The sequence below is a fragment of the Anomalospiza imberbis genome, chromosome 4, assembly GCF_031753505.1.
Source record: "Anomalospiza imberbis isolate Cuckoo-Finch-1a 21T00152 chromosome 4, ASM3175350v1, whole genome shotgun sequence".
NCBI lineage: Eukaryota > Metazoa > Chordata > Aves > Passeriformes > Viduidae > Anomalospiza > Anomalospiza imberbis.
Genome location: NC_089684.1, coordinates 44,935,228 through 44,956,568, shown reverse-complemented (window position 1 = coordinate 44,956,568; position 21,341 = coordinate 44,935,228). Strand labels below are relative to the sequence as shown.

At 45.7% G+C, this 21,341-nt stretch overlaps 1 protein-coding gene across 1 annotated transcript in view; it reads right to left on the bottom strand.

The window, feature by feature from the left end:
- FRAS1 (Fraser extracellular matrix complex subunit 1) overlaps positions 1 to 21,341 on the bottom strand; it is a 105,157-nt gene that overhangs the window by 62,469 nt on the left and 21,347 nt on the right. Inside the window, exons 3-10 of the mRNA XM_068189207.1 lie at positions 10,913 to 11,020; positions 9,475 to 9,567; positions 8,139 to 8,298; positions 7,469 to 7,602; positions 4,940 to 5,023; positions 4,209 to 4,310; positions 3,921 to 4,112; positions 595 to 684 (exon numbers count right to left, since the gene is read on the bottom strand). Coding sequence (XP_068045308.1) covers positions 595 to 684; positions 3,921 to 4,112; positions 4,209 to 4,310; positions 4,940 to 5,023; positions 7,469 to 7,602; positions 8,139 to 8,298; positions 9,475 to 9,567; positions 10,913 to 11,020 — 963 coding nt within the window. The remainder of the gene's footprint in view (positions 1 to 594; positions 685 to 3,920; positions 4,113 to 4,208; positions 4,311 to 4,939; positions 5,024 to 7,468; positions 7,603 to 8,138; positions 8,299 to 9,474; positions 9,568 to 10,912; positions 11,021 to 21,341) is intronic.

Below are 21,341 nucleotides of genomic sequence, written 5' to 3'. Positions count from 1 at the left end.
ATCTGAGCAAAGAAAGGCTCAGCATCTAAAAAAATAGCCCCACACAATATTAAATTTCCCATTTCCCACATGTCTCGTCAAAGACCAGCTATCAGCTCCAGCCCTCATGTGTGAGGGCAATGACAAGTCCTCTGCTGGAATATTTAAACCGAGATAATCAGTGTTCCCTTTAAATTCAGAGGGAAGTTCCTTGAAAATATTAATAATGGGTTCCTGTTGCAGTAAAGATTAGAATCAGTGGGATACAGTGGCAGAAAGCTACACACTGCTCCAGCTCTGTAGCTACTACTTCATGGGATTAAAATCAACTATCTTTATGAAATGTGCAGGAAACCTCTGAGTAGGGATATCAAATATTAAAGGGAAGTGATTGATTGAGCTGCACAGAGGAGACCAAGGAAAACTCAAATTCTGCAGCAGATGCACACAAGTGTTTCTGCAAACTGCAAAAGCAATCTGCAAACTATATTAATGGATTATTTTTCTGCCACACTTGCAAAAAATATCCTCAGAACCAGAGGGGGAGAGCCAACCCCTCCAAAGCTCTGCAAGCAGAACTCACTATTCCCTGCTGCAAAGTACAAGGATACTCACAGCTTTGGCATGTTCTTTGTAAACACAGTCACTATGGCTGGACATACATTCAGGACAGCACTTCCCCTCTAAGTGAATTAATTCTTCACCCTGTGAAGAAGAGAAAGGTTGCAGCAATTCCAACGGAATCAACGGCGCCAAAACCACTGTGGAATGCCGAGGCAGAACAGCTCTTGCCCTGGAATGCAATCTCCAATATCTAATTTCACCCTATCTTCTCCCTATCCCACTTCACCTCCGTAGGTATAGTTTGGAAAACGTGCTTGGCAAATGTTGCAGCTGCAGAACAAACCTCAGGAAAGGCCTCGGAATTCAGCGATAAGGCCATTACCTCATCCCCAAATTCCACAGAGAAATACTCCCCCTTTTTACCATGGATCACTAGGATTTCACCGGACCAACCTCAGGACTTCAAGGCATAGAGGCTTACCTTCATTTTCAATGTTCTACTTTTACTTCCCCAAGAGAATTTCAAAGCACATGCTCTATTTATCCCAGATGGAAAAAGCCTGTTCTTTGTCACAACTGTACAGCTCCGCAGATTCCACTTAAATAACTTCAGTATGAAGATAAGAATTTAGCAGCAGGAGAAAGGAATAAAGTGCCCCAATTCACCACGACTCTTTGTGCCCAAGTGGAAGCTGAATATTTAGAAAAAAGAGAGATTTTTTTTTTCCCTAGGGAACCAGGACACAGCTCACAAGAAACAGCTTTGGTTTCCAAGATTACCAGTAAGTTTTTCTCATTTATGCCAATCGGGTGTCTGTTCCAGGATAATTTTCCCTGTGCCATACTGGCACACTCAATTTCTGTGAGGGAATTATTAAAGACACAGAGAGGGTAGCAGCAGCACTGGTCATTGTTAGGGTCACCAAGGGAGAGCACCTAAGCCAGGCCACACTCTGGCATCCCTGGCGCATTCCTGAGCAGGGGAACAGAGAAGGAACCACCTGGCTCCTAGTCACCGAGGACCACACACGGCCTAAATCTCTCCCTGCTGCTTCTATACATCTCTGCTCTTCAATTACTCCAAAATGCCTTTGGCAGGGTTTGGATCTCATGTCACTGCTGTGTACTGTAAACTCTGCCATCCCCACCCACATCCATAAACACAGGCTATAGGAAAACTGGGAACAGCTATCCTTGGAACACGGCTTGCCTAGCCCCCAAAAAATGCAGCCACGCTGCTCTGCCAAGGCTCAGAAAAGGGAGAGGCTGTGGGAGATAACTTGTGGCTTTGCTGCAGAGAGACTGATCATATTCCAGGTGGAGAACATGCTCGCAGCCTGCTGAAAATGGCTTTTTGAGGATTAGGTCAGAATCACCACGGTCATTTTGCTGGATGAGTTTGTTTGAAAGGGTTTGGAGCTAAACCTCTTGCAGTTCCTATCTGTGGCCTCATTACACTTCCAGTAGGAAGATGTGACTAGGAAATTAATAGTGCCTATGAAGAGAGAAATCCAAGAGCTCACATCGACTCTGATTTATTGAGGCAGGTGCCTAAGTAAACAGACTGCAACTTCAGAAGGAAAATACAAAGGAAAAAGAAAACATGGCATTTGCTTTCTGAGTAAATGTTTTCTTGTAATTAATTAATGCACACCTTGCACTGCTGAGGCAAACTAGGACTGAACATGACTTGAGGGGTTTTGAACCCTACAAGTTAACATCTTCAGCTATTGTTCTGGAAGACACCCCTGGCTTTTCTGAATAGTGGATTTTTTTTTGTCAGTACCCAAGATGTGAGCATGAATATTAACTAATCCTCCCCACTGAGCCATGACAGCACGCCATCATCATTAGTGTAAATGATCCAATTTACAGCCAGGAGCACGCAGGCAGCTCACTCAAACAGCTGCAAGTGCACGAGATTTTATGACAACCACGACTTTTCATCCAGCAAAATCTCTCTGTGCCATTTCAGGTCAGGTGATCAGCAGCAGCACCACGGCAGGGGTGACTTTGGGTCCTACGCTCAGGGCATTTTGGCTGCTTCAAAGGCACAGCCACAGGTGAACGTCCACTTTTATGCCTTGATGCACCCTTTTGTGTACCATTTGGGAGTCCACATGTGGATTTTCACTCCTTTGAACACTCACTAAAACAAGCTAATCCAGTGAAACCATTATATCTGGGTTTTGGCAGGACCTCAGACACACCACAAGGGTGCTGCTGCTGCTCAAGATTTAGCACACACAGGTAGGGTCACCAGAAAAGCATCGCTACTGGGGCAGAAAATGCAGGAGGCCACAATTCTTTCCCTTTTCTTCACTGACACTGTGGAGTAGTAAGGATAAAACAGGTAAGAGCCCACCTGTTGGAACAGATCATAGAATCACAGTAGGGCTTGGGTTGGAAGGGACAAGTGGCCTTGAACACTTCCAGGCATGGGGCAGCCACCGCTTCTGTGGGCAACCTGTGCCAGGGCCTCACCACCTTCACAGGGAAGAATTTGTTCCCAATATTCAATTTAAACCTACTTTCTGTCAGTGTAAAGCCATTCCCTCTTATCGAGTCACTCCAGACCCTTGTAAAAAGTCTCTCCATCTTTCTTGGAGCCCCTCAGGTACTGGAAGGCCACAATTAGGTCACCCCAAACCCTTCTCTTCTCCAGGATAACCAACCCCAATCCACTCAGCCCGTGCAGTGACAAACAACACAGAAGTCTTATCCCACTGCAAAAAAAGCCAATTCAAAGCATATTTGTATGTGTGTGAGTGAAGCATTCAACCCTATCTAATGCATTTTGCACATCCACTGCAGAGCAAATATAACATAACCTGGCTGAGGGGGTATTAGTTTTGGAGTAAACAGCACTGGGAATAAAATACCTTGCCAGCCTCACTTCCATGCTGAGAGTGACATGGAATAAATGAAGAAAAGTAGAACACTGACTTCCATATCCAGCTACCTCACTGAAAGCCACTGTAGCATGCAGAATGAGCATAAAAGGAACATTTCTTAGGCTTTTAACGATCTCTGACCTGCACATTTTCCCAATGTTCAGCTCCTGATAAGTCCAGTGATCATCACTGAATCCTCCGTGTGTCCGACCCTCCACTACAGCAGGCAGACACAGCATGGGAGGGAATCCAAGTTAAATTAGTCACTGACTCACACTGGTTTGCTTCCCAATGGAAGCCCACTGTGCAAACTTGCATCAGAAATTCCAGGTATGCTCTCCTTCCCTGTGAAATGTTTTTGAGGGGATTGTACAAAACAAGGACTGGTTCTTCGAGTGCCTCACGTCGAGAAAAAAGAAAAAGGGAGGAAAAAAAAATTCCCAAGACTTGAGAAGAAAGCCTTGAGAAGAAAGCCTTTCTTACCTTGGCGCACTCCACTTTGGCACACTCAGCTCCCTGGCAGGTGACTTGCCCCTCCTGGCACATGCAGAAGTCACAGCGGGTGCTGTTCCACATCTCTCCGTGGTACCTGACGGTGCCACCGTCCAAGCAGCTCCCTTTGGAAGACACACACTCCTCACAGCACTTCCCGGGGCGCTGCACCTTGCTCTGCCCCTAAAAACAGCACCCAGCAGTGAGCAGGGCTCTCTGAAGCCCCTGGCACAGCAGAAGGTGCAGCTGGACTGTCAGAGGTGGGTGATTTTTCAGTACCTCCTCACAGGTGACAGAGCCACAGGTCTCCCTCAGACACCTGACTTGCCCCCTCTGACACGCACACGTAGTGCAGGCATTTTTTTGCCACTGCTCCCCGTGCTGTTGAAAAAGAACATGGATAGAGCTGTTAAAACACTCTTGGAAAACAACCAAAATCCTTCCAGATACCTGAGCTGCTTATGGAATATGATGGCTCCTTCTGCATGTCTGTATCAGATAACACACTTTCCTTAAAAAATGCTGATCTCTACATGCTCAGCAAACAGGAAGAAGAGGGGCTGAGGTCTAGATGACACTCTGGGTGTGTATTTCTCAGTAATTGCAAGCTAGTGGCATTGGGGAGGCCTGAACTACTATTATTTGCCAAAAGAAATCATTGACAGAAAATCCCACATACATACATTAATTAAATAATGCACTCAGTTAATTCCAGATGACACAATGAAAATTATAAATACTTTGACCACCAGTGCTATCTGCTTTCCTCCCTCAAAATGAGTGTGGAAACAAAGTGCCTCATCTGCTTTGCCCAGCAAACTTCCTTTCTGCTGGCCAGCAAATTCTTATCATGTCCTGATTTCTTTCAGCACTCCTGCCTTTCCAGGAGGGAAAAAACCATCATTTGTAGTAAGCTATCAGTGCTGGCAGAAAGTCAGAGGTTGGGGAGAAGGGAAAGAGAGATTTGCCAAAAATTTGGAGTGGTTTTGGTGTGGTTTGTCACAAGTCACCTGAAACGTTCTTCCTGACACTGAGCAGGGCTTGGGGACACATTCTGGGCAGCATTTTCCAGGAGACAGAACCATGACTTCTTCCTAAACAGAAAGTAGAGACAAGGAAAAGAAAGCATGAGCAGTTAACAGCAGTGCTTGGAATTCCAGGCATTTAGCATCCATGGGATAACCAACCCTCTGCCACTCAGGGCTTTGTTTTGGCCCAAAAAGCAGCACAGGAGCAGAGTAAAAGGCTTGAAAGATGTTTTCTCCACCTCATTTTCTGGGCTTATTTAGATGGCAACTGAGGTCTGAATACATGCAGAGATGCAGATAAATTCATACACATGGCATAAAGTGCTTATATTCAGGCATATAGGTACACAGAGGAAAAATAATTATACAGCGGTGCAGAGAAGCACAATAAAGCAGGAGATGGATGATAGAAGTTTTCTCCTGGAATTGCCACATTTTGAGGTTTTGAAGGTGTGATTTACACTCACCACCTCTCAAGCCTCTGCACTGTTTTAGTTAAATCCATCCATACTGTGTGTGCAGATGCTAAATTATGCTTAAAACTGGATTTTTTCCAATTCCAATTTTTTTACGATGGATTTAAATCACATTGGAAAAGGCTGACACTTCACACCAATATTACTTTTCCTGCATCCCTCAACTCCAACCATCCAAAACCTGGCTAATTCCACTGTTCCCAGTCCATGTACATCCAACAGTTGGGAAAAACACTGTTCATCAGTCAAACCCTGAGCTTCCAAAGACGGAGTGGAAGACTTTGCACAAAAGTTTCCAAGAAAAATTTCCCAGCAGTTAAAAGACCTTTTTTGTGTATTTTGCTGGCATGCAACAGGAATTTTTTGCATTCTTCTCCCTCAGCACCTAGAGAAGAAGATGAGTGTTTAATTCTGGGAGAATTTTTGTCTTGGCTTTTGATGGAGTGGAGAACAAAGGAAGGGACAGAGATAAAGGCCCATGCAAGAAAATGTTAGGTTTGACTGAGGTCAGAACAGGTTCCTTGCACATTCTGCTAATGTCCCTTCCACTGGGAAATGTCCTTGGGAGGAAATGCCTGGAACACCATCAGAACGGGCTTTCTGCTGCATTAACTTGGATGCTGCCAGCCAATTACTCACAAATACATCAGAGCAACAACAGAGTCACTCCTGATTCCATAACTTAGATCCTAGTGATTAGCTGATTAAACATTAGTGCAATGGCTCAGCAGCTAACACCAGTCCACCTGGAGTGGGAAAGGAGGGATCTAAAGCAGGCATAAATTAGTTTGAATGCAGAGTACGTAATAAATGAATACTAAGGAAATATCTCAGGACAAAGCAAAACATAATTAACACACACACACACACACACACAAACAGGTGGGGTTTATCTGTCCGAAAAAAAAAAGTGTTAATTGTCCAAACATCAGGTCCAGTAACAGAAAGCTGGGAAAGCATCAACAGAGAAAAAGGTTTGTGAGTAGTATTGCTTTTGATTTTGGCAGTGAAGAGTTCTCAGTCAGGGAACCTCTGTATTCACCACTGGATTTATTAAAAATCATTGGAAAATGGTAGTCCCTAAAACATAAAGTCAAGGTCAGAGGCAAGGATTTCCAGGGAGACAGTTCCAGGCATGCTGCTGCAAAAGCCCCATGAAAAAGTTCCAAAGAGCACAGTCACACCCATCAGCACTTTCAATATAATTCCAGAAGAATTCCAAAGAATGCCAAAAATTGAGTGTTTTGCCCGGGGTATGGAGTACTGTGAACAGCTTGCTGCCTTTACTAACCCTGTGTAGAGTCTTGTAGGGTTTTGGCTGTGTTGATCCCTGCATAAATGCTAAAAACTCATGACTTGTCCACAGCAAAGACCTTGGAGACAGCAGTGTCCCTGTTCTCCTTAATGGACTAAAACCATGAGCTTGCCTAACTCCTCTTCCCAGTTTTTGCTGTTTTCTAAACACAAACACACAGAAGGAACACTGCTCTGAAACTTTTCTTTCAGCTCAAGTTGCCTTGTATTTCTGAAGGCAAAAGTGGAATTTCATCCAGAGTTGATTACTCTCAAATGCACTTCTGGAGTTCCCGTACAAAAGAAAAAAACAGTAACAAGACCTGCAAATCAAACTTTCCAGCTGCAAACCAAACACCAAAATTTGTGAAGATAAACGCCATTGTAAATCTTGTGTTTTCATTCCTTCGCTCAACAGAAATAAAAACATTTCCTCATGAACTCCAGATCATTTTTTTGAGTACAAAACAAGAAGCAGTTTCTTTAGACAGAATTTTTGCCTAATTAACTAGCAAAGGGATGATAAAAATAAAATGCTGGGGAAAGAAGGCATTAGGGAAGAGATACACAGGCCTCACCATCACTCCCCACCATTTCTGCAGGTCAAATATCTCTTTTCCAAATCACCCACTTGTCATCCAGAAGCTTTGCTTGCTAATTTGTTCCCCAGCATGAGAGATGCACACTGCCCACAGAAAAGGAGGTGTTGAGGAACATTCCCAGAAGGCTGGAGGGTCCTGACCTGGCTGCAGAGCAGAGGCTGGCAGGAAGCTGTGGAGCACTGAGTTGCACCATCCCTGCAGACACACCTGGAGCACCGACCCAGGCTCCAGCCCTCGCCGTCCTGGAACGTGTGACCATCGAAGGAGCAAGGCTCTAAGGGACAGGAAAACAAGGGGGAGGTTTCTTTTCCAACGCCCCTTAATCCCCTTCTGTCACCCACAGTTAAAACACAGCTCTTGTGCATCTCAGATTTCAAAACTGCAGTTTGCCAAAGCAGGTTAAGAGGGTAACAACACCCCCAGTTTCCAAGGGGCTTGTGAATTTAAAGCTCTGGATGCACTTCTCCCTCTGGGACTCTACAAGAAAAGGCACCCTACAGCTGAAGAAGCATTTCTGGAACTTGCAGTCCAAGTGCATAGGAAATACCTGAGGTTTCTTTCCCAATTTTAATCTGCAAAATGAGGACATATTAAGCATATCTGCTCACTGCTTAAAGCTTGCCCCCACCTCTTGGCCCATGGGTGAAGCCATTAAAAATATAAATATGGCAGCAGGACAGAAGGGGAATTATGAGACATGCTTGTCTCCAGTGTCTTCCCAACAAAACTGAACAAGAACATTAAAGCCTTCCAGGTTTGGGGCTGAAAGGAGGTTCTGAGCTCAGATCAATAGAAGCAGACAGTACTCACCACCACGGCCCACACATCTGGGACAGCAGGAGCCCTGAGCAGCGTCCTGCAGCTCCCCTTGTGCACAGGTGAGGGCTGGGCAGGTCCTGGGGCTGCAGGTCACCTTCCCGTGGGCACAGGAGCACCGGACACATCCCGAGCTGGCCCACTGCGTGCCGTGCTGCACACAACACAACCAAGGGCACAGAAAGCACAGTGAGACCTGGAAATAAGCCTTGGCCCTTTTCAAGTTCCTCCTCTCTCAAGGATAAGGCTTGGCACTGATAAAAAGTGGCTTTCTGACCACGTGACAGCGGAATTGGGATGTGAAATGCGATTGTAGGTACAAATATGTCCATACCCTTCTTGTGGGGATGCCTACCCAGAGAACAGGCTCGAAAAGAGCCAAAAGACAAAAGCTGCAGCAGGAGAACAGCACAGGAAAATGCAGAAATAGCACAGTAAGAAATGTAATGTATTATGATAAAACACAGTGCCACCAAATCACAGGCACAAAGAAACATGAGAAGAGGATGGGTGTGCTACCCTTCCTGTTCCAGTTTTTGTTTCGCTTGTACCAGCTTCATGCTGGCCATGCCTCATGCTGGAACAGAGGGTTACAACATCTATCTCAGGTGTGGAGAGCACAGCCCTCCAATATGCACAGCCCTGCAAATATGTCTGGGCATTTTCACATATTTCTTGAGATTTGGAGCTGACTTGCCTCTTGTCAAACAGAAAAGTCTGTAAGAGACCACACATGGGACTTGAGTTTGCTGTTAAGCCATTTTTCTACATTTGCCAGTTGTTTGACATGATTCATTAACTACTACCCATGACTCTTGTTTTTTTTTTTCTTATCTCTAGATACTTATTCTGATTGTTTTGGCCTTTCAGCCCCCCTGTGTGAAACCACATCCCAGAACCTGCTTATTGAATAATTCAGGATTACAGAGCACGGAACCCAGGTCGCAGAGCAGCAATCAATCTCCAGCAGCATAGGTGGCTGCTGAGAGAAAAGCCTTCTCTGAGCACAGCTAATATGTCAAGTTCACTGTGCTTGGCTTCCCTTCTGATGTTACTGCACTGTCTCAGCCATCCACAGAAACAGCAAAGGGAAGGAACAAGTGGGGAAATTTCTCCCATTAAGCCACACAGGACGCACAACTGCTCAGCAACTGCAAACCCTGCTGACGAAACTCCTGCTAAATTCCACTATCTGGCAGTGACAGGATATAAATGCAGTGATCCATCCTTCTCCTGCACACCAGCTCAGCAGCCTCCACTGGCTGAAACAAACAGGGAGCTAAGAACAGGTAAGGATGGTCCCTGCTGAGGAACTGGACAGAGCACTCACGCTGTGGATCTGTCCTTCGTGCTGGCAAAATCCTTCGGCTCGGGAGGCACACTCGGGGCAGCACTTGTTGGAGGCTATTTGGAGCACTTCTCCCTAAAAAGAGACAGGATTCCAATAAAGAGCTGACATCAAACAGGGACTCCAAAATGAAAGTGAAGTCATGAAGCCTGGCTGGACCTAGTGCTCTCAGTTCAGAAAGAAGAGGTTTTAAGTGAAATATAGAATGCTGCTACACCACATGCCCTTGCTGAGAGGTGGCACAGCACTTTGTGTGTTTGACATTTTGCCCTCAAAATAACAGCAGAATTTACACCCCCAAGAGTACAGTTGGGAATTCTTCAGCTCAACCAGTTTTCAAAGAATAGAAAACAATTGTTCAAGACAAAACTCAAGATTCTTCACTGAAAGGCCACTGAGAAACATGGGGCAGATGTTGCTGAAACAAGATCAGCCATATTGGCAATCTCATAATGAGTAGATAAATCTCATAATGAGTAGATAAGAAATAAGATAATAAATAATCCATGGAGAGGGACGGTGATTTCTGACCTTGCATTTCTGTTGGTGGTTTAGCCTTGAAGCACGAAAGGATTTTTTTCTTCTGAGATTCTCAGTGATCCTTTTCAATGTTTAAATGACCAGATGTTTTCGGAACACTTAAACATTTTGTCTTGAGGATTGCCCATGTCGAGGAGCCAAACAGATTCTTTTCACACTATAAACCTATTTCCCTTTATGGGCTTTAAAGCAGCCACCTTTTCATTTATCTGATTTTTATCATTTTATCTAGTGCACTCATTATTAGGTGTGCCATGACAGCACTTCATCTCCCTCCTCTTTAGCACAAAAATTCCTACTAGTTCAGTCTAGCTTTAATCAATACACAGCAATAATAACGGGGAAAACCAGTAAGAATCAAAATTATTTCCTCATTAGCGCTGTCATATTGGGAAACATTTTAACCTGCTTCACAAAGCCATATAATTATCCTGACAGCCTCTTTAAAACACTCTTTTTCACTGCTATTTGTGCACTCCACCCCAGCAATCCAGATGTTAATGCAAGACCAATCACATGGCCAATTAATGAAGATCCAGACAAAGACAAACAGGAGACAACGAAAGCTCAGCAACCATCACGAGGAAGCAGAAACTGGAGGACAGACAATCTCAGCTCTGTTGCTGCTCAGCAGAGTGGAAAGTGCCCATCTGCACCTTCCAGGGAGCCCCAGCCCCACCTCCAAACGAAGGGGGGCTCATGCTGGGAGGTTGGAGCCCGGTTCAGGGGCTTCCTTTGGGATCAAACTGTTCCAACACCCGGCCTCTGGCTGCAGCAAAGGGGACAAAGGCTTCCCACACCACGTTTTCACTCCAAGGAGGAGTGCAGGGACACAGAGCCCACGCCTGGCTCTGGGCAGCCACAGGCACTTGCCCCTTACCTTCTGGAAGTCACACTGAGGGGCTTTGCAGGCTGTAGGCTCGCAGGTGACAACGCCGCTCCGGCATCGGCAGTCTTGGCAAGAATCCGGCTTCCAGAAGGTGTTATTCTGCAAATAAAGTTGGAAATGAGGCCCATGCAGCACAAGGCACGTCCTGTTTTGACAACACATCTCAAATAGCTCCACAGAGACAGACTGCAACAGAGCCCTCCTCCCTCCCACACGCTTATCAGGCCCCATGTTGGCACTTCTCACTCAACAGCTTCCAAAACACAGCTGAAAGACAAGGCCATGCAGGGCCAATAATCAGCTCCAACGGCAACATAATCCAACCTCCAAGAGCTCCAGGTGAGTACAACATCTCTGGAAAATTTCCCAGCGATCAGGTTCAGGCTGTCCACACTGCAGGGTGACCCCAGGTGGTGCTGAGGCAGCAGAGGTGGCTTTGAGGCAAACCCGCTCCTGGACACGTGGCCAGGTAGGAACAGGCTCTACCCGGGCACATGTATTCCCAAACACCACAGAGGAGACTCTGGCCAAGCAGAGAGTCTGACACATCTGGAAACAGCTGTCGGCACCGCTCGATCAGTGCACTCAACTGGAACACCCACAGCTAATTCACATGGGTTTCCACCTCCCGTGCTTGACCCCCTTCCATTCCCTCCATGCTGAGGTCATGATCCCACGCTGCCTCCACAAGAAAAGGGGAAGAGGAGGATCAGTTTCTCATCTGAAACACTGTTTGCAGCTAGACAATCCTGTCCCTGTTGTATAGACAAACACTGGGCTAAACTGGCACCACACAGGATGTTCTCCTGGGTAGGATGGACAGCCCCTATCCCAGCCACCCAGCCTCGCTTTTAAGGGATTTGCAAGAAGACCAGACCTTGCTGCTCATTTACACCATGTAGTGATTTACTTCAATTTACTCACCGGGCAAAACACGACTTAGGAAGGATGATTTAACAGTTGACTGCCACGAGCACATTTACAGCTAACTACTAAAACTGTTAAGCATAATGATAAAATACTGAAATGGGCCTTAAAGGCCCATTAGGTCGCTTAATGTGAGAAAAAATATCCTGAAAAACCAGACCACTTGCTCAGGCACTTCTGTCGGGTGCTGGATCAAGAGTGTCAATTTGCAAATAGTGGGACTGCCAAAAATATTGGAAAAAAAAATCATCCTTGTGTCTCTGCCCTGCTTTCCAAAAGCATTTCTCCCATATCAAACCATGCTCCTCTCTGTGGCAAAGGTCATGCACACGTTACAAACACTCCTGCAGCAATAGACAGGAGATTACGGAGATTCCCTGTTAGCGGCGATGCTGACTTTAGAAGGTGCACAGCCTCTGGGCAAGGCAAAGAGGGATGGTAATTCCTGCTCAGGAACACAGCTGGTTCTCCCCTGGCTCACACACTGCAGAACAGAAACCCTGACACCACCTCTGCCAGCAGATTTATGGTGCAGTTAGGGAAGAAATGAAGGTAAAGTGATGTGTGTGCCAAGCTGCAGCTAACACACATCGGAGTTGACTCATCCCCCTGCCTTCAGCAGCGCTGTGTGCTGGAAAGCTGGCACGGAAGCCAGCCACGGGGTAACCAGCAGTGGGAAGGGAGGGTACAGACTCAGTGCCCCATCTTTTGGTTCTCCTAAACCTTCACCTCTGACCTCTCATGCTTATTAAAATTTTAAAAAAAGGAAAATAATTTCCACAGTGGAACAATAACCAAAGGAATCTCACGGCACAATGTCAGCACAGAGCCACCCTTACTCACATTTTGAGACTTAAAGGTTTGTGGTAAGAAAACCCCTCTTTGCTCTTCTTCCTCCCCTGGTTTCTATCATAGCCCAAGCAGGCAGGCTGGCTCCTGTCTGTGGGCTCAAATCAGCTGCTTCTAAGTTCCTTTTGCCAGGTACAGGATCAAAACCAACACTTCTCTGCAGAGCTTCAAAAACTTCATTATCTAGCTAATAATCGGGAAACTACCACCTGATTTGTTGGGATATGAGAGTCTTCCAAGCACTTCATGGGTCTCAGCGTCCAAGTCTTTGGACAATTCAACATTTAGCTTAGGATTCCTGGCAACAGACCTAAAGTCCAATTTGCAAAGTCCGGATCCCACCTATCTGTCCTGTTGTGAGGCTTTGTTAGTGCTCACTCAGCAGGTACAAGGACACTTCAAAGCTCCCAGGCAATACAGTTCCAAACATAAAACAAGACTTTTCAGTAGACACCCAAAGAACTGCTAGAAATGCACCTGGCATATTCTCCAAGGCTCTGCACCTCAGTGGATAAATTATCTGCTGCAATCTAAGTGCTGGATTCCAATCCTGTTGAGTGTATTTTTATCAGTGACAATTTAAGGGGCTTTTTCCTTACAAGTACTAATATTATTAACAGTATAAATAATGAAATACCGTGCAGAGAGTGCTTTGAAGACAGAAAACACTCCTTAAATGCCAAGTAGTGCCATTATAATTTATTAATTCCCTGAATTTCCCTACATCAAAAGAAGAAATGATACCTAATTCAACTGAATTTTAAAACATCATGCTGCAAGAAGAGCTACATCTACATTACTTGGGCCAGTCTGCAGAAGAGGGGCCAAAAGAACAAGAAATGCTCACAAACCTTTTGAACCTGCAGATAGCCAGACCAAGACAAAATGAGATAAAACTGGAGACAGAGGAGCACAGTGTGAGCATGTGATGGGTTTGGAGAATACTGATGAGGATTTAGAAAAAGGCAGGGGAAAAGAAGATAAAAGAAAGAGGCAGGAACACAACAAGCAGTAAAAGCAAAGAAAAAGCTAAAGAGACAAAGAGCAGACATGGAGCAAAGGGAGCCCAGAGCAGCTGTGAGCACTCCTGGTTTGCTGCTGTCACCCTGTCACATTAACCAGAGTACAGAAAAACCAAAATCTCTCAGACCACTGCTTTTTCAACTGGCTATCATAACTTCAGACAGCTGCACCTGTCCCTCCTTGACCTCAGCAAAAAAAAAAACCAAACCAAAAACACACCCCACCCAACAAATTACAAATAACCAGTCTGCTATTAATATGTGAAAAGCCTCAATAATTTAATCAGGTGCCACTTAGCACGGGATATCATCACATCAGATAACAGTGTGTGTGCTATTCTGATGCAGCGACTGGGGAAATAAGAAGCATACAACAGCTGGTTTGTGTCCCCTTTCCAGCTCTTATGGCTCCCTGAAAATATCCAGTCCATCCCTAAAATGTCACTGGATGCTGGGGTGTCCCCCGCAGCACGCAGGATCTGTAAAGCCAGTCACTGGGCTGGTGGCATTGCTGCAATTGCTAAGCAGGGTGAAGCCAGCAGGGCACAGCTGCAGCCTTCGTGTCAGCCAGGGGTCGAGCTGCAGATTTGGGGTGTCACACCAAAAACGAGGGGGTTGTTGCTTATCCCATACCCACTAATCACCTGATTCCAGGGGTCTGGAACACCTCTCTCATGAGGAAAGACTGTGGGAGCTGGGCCTGGTTAGCCTGGAGAAGACTGAGAGGGAATCTCATCAATCCAGGCAAGTATTTCCAAAGTGTGTCAATAGGATGGTGCCAGACTTTTTGGTGTGCCCAGTGACAGGAGAAGAAGTAGCAGCCATAAACTAAAACACAAGGAGCTCCACCTCACCATGAGGAAGAACTTCTTTCCATGAGAGTGGCAGAGCACTGGAACAGCTGCCCAGGGACCACACTCACCCGGATTCATCCCTGTGTCACCTGCTCCAGGTGACACGGCCTTGGCTGGGGGGATTGGACTGGGTGATCTGCAGAGCTCCCTTCCAACACCAGCTATTCTGGGATTCTGTGGTTAACTCTCCAGGAGGCTGCTGTGGACCCAGACTGCTGGACTCTGCTTTGGGGAGCAGGGAGGAGAGAAGCCCCTGGCAGAGAAACCCCGAGGGAGCTCCAATTCTGAGTGCCAGATGGGATTTACCTCCCAAGTCGTTCCTGTGCCAGAGACAACAGAGAAAAGGCAGGGATCGGGTGTCTCAGAGGAGAAATTCCAAGCTGCTTTGTTGAAACGGCAGGCAGAGCCTGCAGCAATTACACTTTTGGTAACAATTACCAGCATCACCCACCGGCTGCCGGGCGAGGAGCCTTGGCAGCGCCGCAGCCCCGCTTTCATTTGTCATTTCCACTCCAATTACTTGACAATGCCAGGCAATTGGCAGGAGAAGCCCCAACGAGGGGGAAGCACAGAGAGCACTGCACGGTCTGTGGGGATACCCATTAGTGGAGCAATGAGGAGAGGAAAGTAATTCAGAGACACGTAAAGGATTCCCAGTGTCCTTTCGGTTTGGATTTGATGTTTTATCTCTGGCAATGGGGAGCTGTTGCTCTGCTGAGTGTGTTTTTTAGATCTGGTGTTTGCTGGCAGATAACAGGAACTCCTTGACGAGGGGGTTTTAATGGGCTCGTTCCAGCATGCCCGCAATCAGAGAACAACACGGGAACGACTGGGCTCCTGAATCAAATGGAAATTCAGCTCCTCTCAGTGGAAACAGCTCCAGTCCTACGGTCCTAGGAGAGTACAGGGCAACTAAGGCAAAGCACAGGGCTTGATTAACAACACAGCAACACGAACACACTATTCCAGGAACTGGGAACTAGCTCTCTCCTTCTTCCAGTCAGGGAATTAGGAAGTTACATAAAGTAAAACAAGGTACTGTTTCCACATTTCAGCACTCTGCCACATTTCCAACTGTGAAAGTCTTTCACCAGTTGTACCAGCCTCGTAAAAATCAAGAGTCTAAAAATAACATTTCCCAGCAGTCCTGAGATATTTCAGGGATGTGATATTCCAAAATATTCTTCTTCACCTATATGTAAGTGTGGCTGTAATCTTCATCTTGTCTTTCACACAGACACAGAAGCAGCCCAAAGGGAAAGGGCCCAAATGAACCAAATGCACTATATAAAACTACGGTTTCAATTCACTGGTTCTAACCAGGATTAAAATCAGCACACAGAGGTCTTTGTTCAGTATTTTGGGAGCAGCAGTGTTCCTCTAGAAAGGTTAATGCCTTTTGGTTTGTCACTATTAGATTCACCCAAAACAACTTGCAGCCTCTTTGTAAACTTTCTTCTCACATGAAATCCATCTAAAAATGGACACGGTGAATGATTGATAGCAAAAACAATGACTGCTTTCTCCCATCTTCTTATGCTTGCAATTTTGTTCCATGCCCAGTTGTGTGTTTTGATGAACAGCACACACCAGGAATTCTCCTCAGCATCCAGGAATAACATTTGGGGTCCTCCTGCTGGTTTTTCTCCCCTTTGCCCAAGTAGTTCCTAACTTGCCAATTGGCAAATTTCAAACATCCTCCCCCAAAATGACTTCTGAGTGGATATCAAACTGTTAATGGATGTCAAACCCAGAGTGCTTGACTGAACAGCTGTGGAAAAGAAGGGAGGTAAAGGATTCATTTAATCTAAACCAGATCACAGCTTTAATGATAGCAGTCATTACAGCATAATGGCTATTTCTGGAGCAGCAGGGGTGCCCATCTCTGCTGTGTGATGCTCTGGGTGCAGGTGATGTTCTGCCTCCTTCAAGTGATGCTGCTTGGTCAAAACTTGAACCTGAGAGCGCCACCAGGATCACACCAGCAGTCAACAGCCAGTGACAGATGTGTCAAATGGTTAAGTGAGACTGCCAGAGGGATGTGGGATTTCAATTAGAAATGCAGGTTATGGTGGGCCAAATGCTGCCATGTTAACTGCATCTCAGCCAGGGCAGAGTGGACAAGACAGACTAAGCCTTTTATCCCTTTTCTAACAACAACAAAAACCCATCAGGCCATGAAAATCCTTGCAGCTGATTCAGCAGAGAAAGGAAATTTCCTTCAGTACCAGTCATGGCCCTCAGAAGCTCTGCACTAGGTGAAAGGTAACTCTAATTCTTCTTCTTGAAGGCAACAATCCACTCTTGAGCAATTTTGCAAGCCATGTCAGCAAATACAGAGCTATCTCCAATTCCAGGCTGGATATTTAGGAAGTATCCTTTCCAAGCAAGGAATTACGCGCCTCAAATCCTACTATTGTCACTGTGGGTTCAAGCACAGTAATCTCCCTTCCAGCCCCCAGAAAATACAACCCTTTATGTCCTTATCTTCCATCTCAGCTCCCTGTGCAGCAGATTAATAAACTGGTTCTCTCTTCCCTTCCAAAGGGAAAGAGGACCCCTGCACAGTCATTAATCTTGGAGAACAAAGGCTTCATTAAAGAGCAAAAATGATGAAGAAAAGCCTGTAGAATAAGGAAATGTGCAGACTGTCCTCACGTCCTCCAGTATTGTTTCTAGTATTGCTGTGGTTCACTGGGAGCTGCTGAGATTCAACAAGGTGACAATCTTATGTTCAAAACCAAATGGAAATAATGGCAGCAGAAAGTGGGCAGCACCTCAGTGCTTGACTCAAACACAGGCTCCTTGCTGCCTTCTGTTACAAACGATTCAATTAATTGACTCTGGCACACAGAAACTACAGGCCCAAAAACAAAATCAGGCTCAAAATATCCTGAAAAGGGCAAAGATGATAGATGTGTTTGTGTGCTTCAGCGTTGTGAAGTGTGATCAAGTTCATTGGGATCAAGAGGGACACCATGGGGGGAAGGAGGAAAGAAGTTAAGCAGCACAGAGTCCTTGGCATTCACTGGGTCACACATGCTTTAAAAATGATGATTATTTTTTTACAGTGACAGCAAAACCACACCAAACAACTGAGGAGAACTACAGCTCATTGCCCCTCTCCTTATGAAAGAAGGAATGCCAGGGTTACAAAAGCTTATCTTGTCCAAGAGTGGTGAGCAGACTGAGGGAGAAGAGGCAAAACCTGTGGAATAACACCAACAGGGAAGCAGCTGTGGCCAGAAGGTGCAGTGGAGGAAAATGTAACTCCAGGGCTGGAAAGAGTGGTCAGATGAATCACAAACCATGGCTTTTCAGAGAAGAAGGCATAAAAAACAGCTGTGTGAGGCATTTAAACTCCCTCCTGTGAGGCAGATAAAAGATGGACAGAGAAACAGGGCATGGGTTGGCCACAGCAGGAGAAATACCAGTCTATTCATTAGCATGATTGCCCATCAGTCAGAAATAAATAATATTATCCATTGGTAAGTGGCAGCACTCGACACGGAACAAATTGCACATGTCTCTGAGCTCGTGCTGGAACAGCTCCTTTTGCTTTCATTATTCAGAAGCACTGCATGAAAGGTCATGGCAAAAAAAATATTTATTTAAAATTAAAGCCCTGTAATCCTATCTAAAGCATATTTATTTTTTCAATGCACATCACCATGACTCTGTGACCTGATTTCCAATACAGTGCCAGGGAGATGTCAGGAGTTGCTCTGGAGATAACCATGATCCATACCTGGAGCATCTCTCCAATTTCTTGCCTTTACCACAGTTCCTCTTCTATAGAAAAACCGATTTTACAAAATTTGACTGTCCACAGGAGAAGCAAGCTCAGGGACAAAGATTACCATAACTTCTAGAGCTCCTGCACATGAATTTTTGTCTCTCACCCCCTTCTCAGTACTTAACATCTCTCTCAGAATAAATCTCGGAACAATTTACATGGCAAGCCCATCATGGGGGCTGCAGTAGCAAGGCTCAGAGGGAGCACATGCATAAGCACTTATTTAGACTCCTGAAAGCAGACTGGGGGGTTCCTAAATCTCTCCAATGCTCATCGTTTAAAACAGGGACAGTTTTATATCAAAGCACTTGGCTCCTTCACTGTAGTGATGTCTTAATCTACAGAAGCTGCTCCATGAAATATTTAGCAGAGGCAAAGCATATGCATCCCTTAAGTTCAGGCTGGGGAAGAAAATGCATCTTCCTCCATCCTCAGGCAGCAAGAATGGGCTGGGTATTACACCAGGTAACACCTGAGAACGCGCTTTTGTTAACCATTTTAATTCTCTGTCTTTAATAAGCTTGCAGGAGTGCTTGGTAATGTGTTTTTCAAAGCACATCTCTGTCTCACACCAAGCCTCAGGGATAGCTGTCTCCACAGATTCAGTGAGAGGAGGAACACAGAGCTCTCCTCAAATCCCTCTCCATGCTGTGGATATTTGCCAGGCTGAAGATTGCTCGCTGACATGGTGTGAGCCAATTCCTGTCAGGCTACTTCACGCTTGGTTAGAAATAATTGCTGCCTCATTACAAATTTAATCATGACACTGTGATATGGCACAACTCCTTGCAATCTCCTTCTCCTCCTTCTTGAAGATGTGAAACAGATTGACCACTATGCAGCCTAGGTATTTTTACTTTTTTTTTTTTTCTCCTCAAAGAAGGAAATCCCATTTTCCAATAGTTTGTTCATGTAGTTTCTATATGGCTCCAGAAACATCTCACAATGCTTTTAACTCCAGGTTCCTGCCAGATCCTTAGGTTTTTAGTTTTTTTTCGTCTGCATCTATTTTGAGAAGGTCGCAAAGTAGAAGAGTCCCACACTTGAGGGCTTGCCTGTACCCTGAATGATTCACAGTTTCCCTGAAGAATGCAGAGATTTAGGAAAAGTGGCACAGGAAACACTCTTGAGGGAGATACCCTCTCTACTGAACAGGTTAGGAAGGAAAAGCCCAGGATGGAGAGGAAGAGGTTCCCCTGTAACACAGCTGTAAAACTTGAGAGATGATTCCACACTTTCCTTTCCCCACCTTCACTCCCTCTGTGCCATGAATGTAGCTGATCCCATCACCAGCCTGGCACCTTCCTAGAGCTACAGAAATCCCACACCAGGGATGAATGGGATCCATCTGATTGCAGGGATCAACTCAGTTCTAAGGAAGAAGCCCTCCAAAGCAAAAGCAGGGTAATCTCCTTTGCTGCACAAGTCTTACTTCTAAGAACATTGCAGCAAAGCACAAAGGAACATTCCCAGAACTACAAGTACTTAGAGCAGCTCCAATCACGATCCTGGTTTCAGTACACCCATCTCTCCTGAAGATCTTGGTGATGGGAATTCCCAGCAGCAAGGCCTTGGTGCTTCCAATACTTTCAGGTGTCTCCCTACCTGTTACTCCCTATGCTTTCAAAACCAGCAGCATGTAAATAAAGCACAACCTGATACCAAAAAAGAGTAGGGGATTTAGAAAAATACTCTGTTGTATTTTTCCTTCCTCTCCTTTCCCTTTTTTTCCCCTCAGCAAAATAAAAAACTGAGCTGGGAGATCAGAGACTAATGAATTAACTTTCTTTCCTGCATGGCTCTTCCACTCCTCTGCACTGGCACCCTTCCCAGAGGTCTGTGCACAACAGCGTGGATGGATGGCTGTTCCAAACATCTGCATCCATCATTTCATTTGACCTCCAGAGGCCACATTCTTCCCTGCATCTTTAGTTACTTTTATCTTAAAAAAAAAAAAAAAAAAAAAAAAAAAAAAAAAAAAAAAGGAGAGCAATGTGGGTCACCAGAGTGAAGCTGGCAGCCAGGCTCCCTCCCTTCCTGCCTGCAGGGAAACAACCCTGACTCCCTGGGTCAGTGGTGCCTGGGTCAGCCACAGCTCCTGCACTGCACCAACCCAGAGGAGACCACGCCCCAAACCACAGCCTTCACCTTGTGCCTGGTGTTCCCCACTCAAGGCCATGGGGAATGTTGTTTCAGGCTCTGGAAAGAAACTGCCATAATGTGCAGCCCTGGTGAGACAGCCCATTTTTCAGGAGCTTGGGAACACAAAGTATTTCAGTGCTCTTTTCTGCAGTGCAGTAAATATTGCACTTTAAATCCACCTGACAGCTGTTTAAGTCCTGCTAGGAATCCAGCCTTCAGGTTCTGTGACCTCAACTACAGCTGGGCCTGCCCCACCCCTGGAAGTGTTCAAAGCCAGGCTGGATGAGGATTGGAGCAACCTGGTCTAGTGGAAGGAGTCCCTGCCCATGGCAGGGGGGTGGAAATGGCTGATCTTTAGATCACTGATGTCATTTATGACTGTCACCTATTTCTAGGAATACAGAGAAGTCCTTGCACAAGGGGACGTTGAACAGAGGATGTGCAGTGACAGATGAGTGGGAAGTGGCTGCATTATCACCTTCCAGGACAAACCTGCTAAAACAGCAGCTAAACCCAGTGGCAATTGCAGCCATCCAGCATCCTCTCCTCAAAACAAGCACCAGAGAGCTTCACACTGAGGGGAGACTCCTAAAAACAAAGAGGAAAGCAAGCCTGCAACTCTTTTTAACACAGCACACTAAGGATCCTCCAGCTTCCCCTCACCTTCAAGAGGCCAATGAAAGATGCTTGATGAAAGCCTCGAGACAGTCAGGGCTCTCCCTGCAAAAACAGATTGCTCCAGGGAAATCCCAAATCCCTCAGCCCACACCAGCTCCCACCAGGCTGAGACACTGAGACAGCCAAGACACACTGTTCTTGGAAATAAGGAT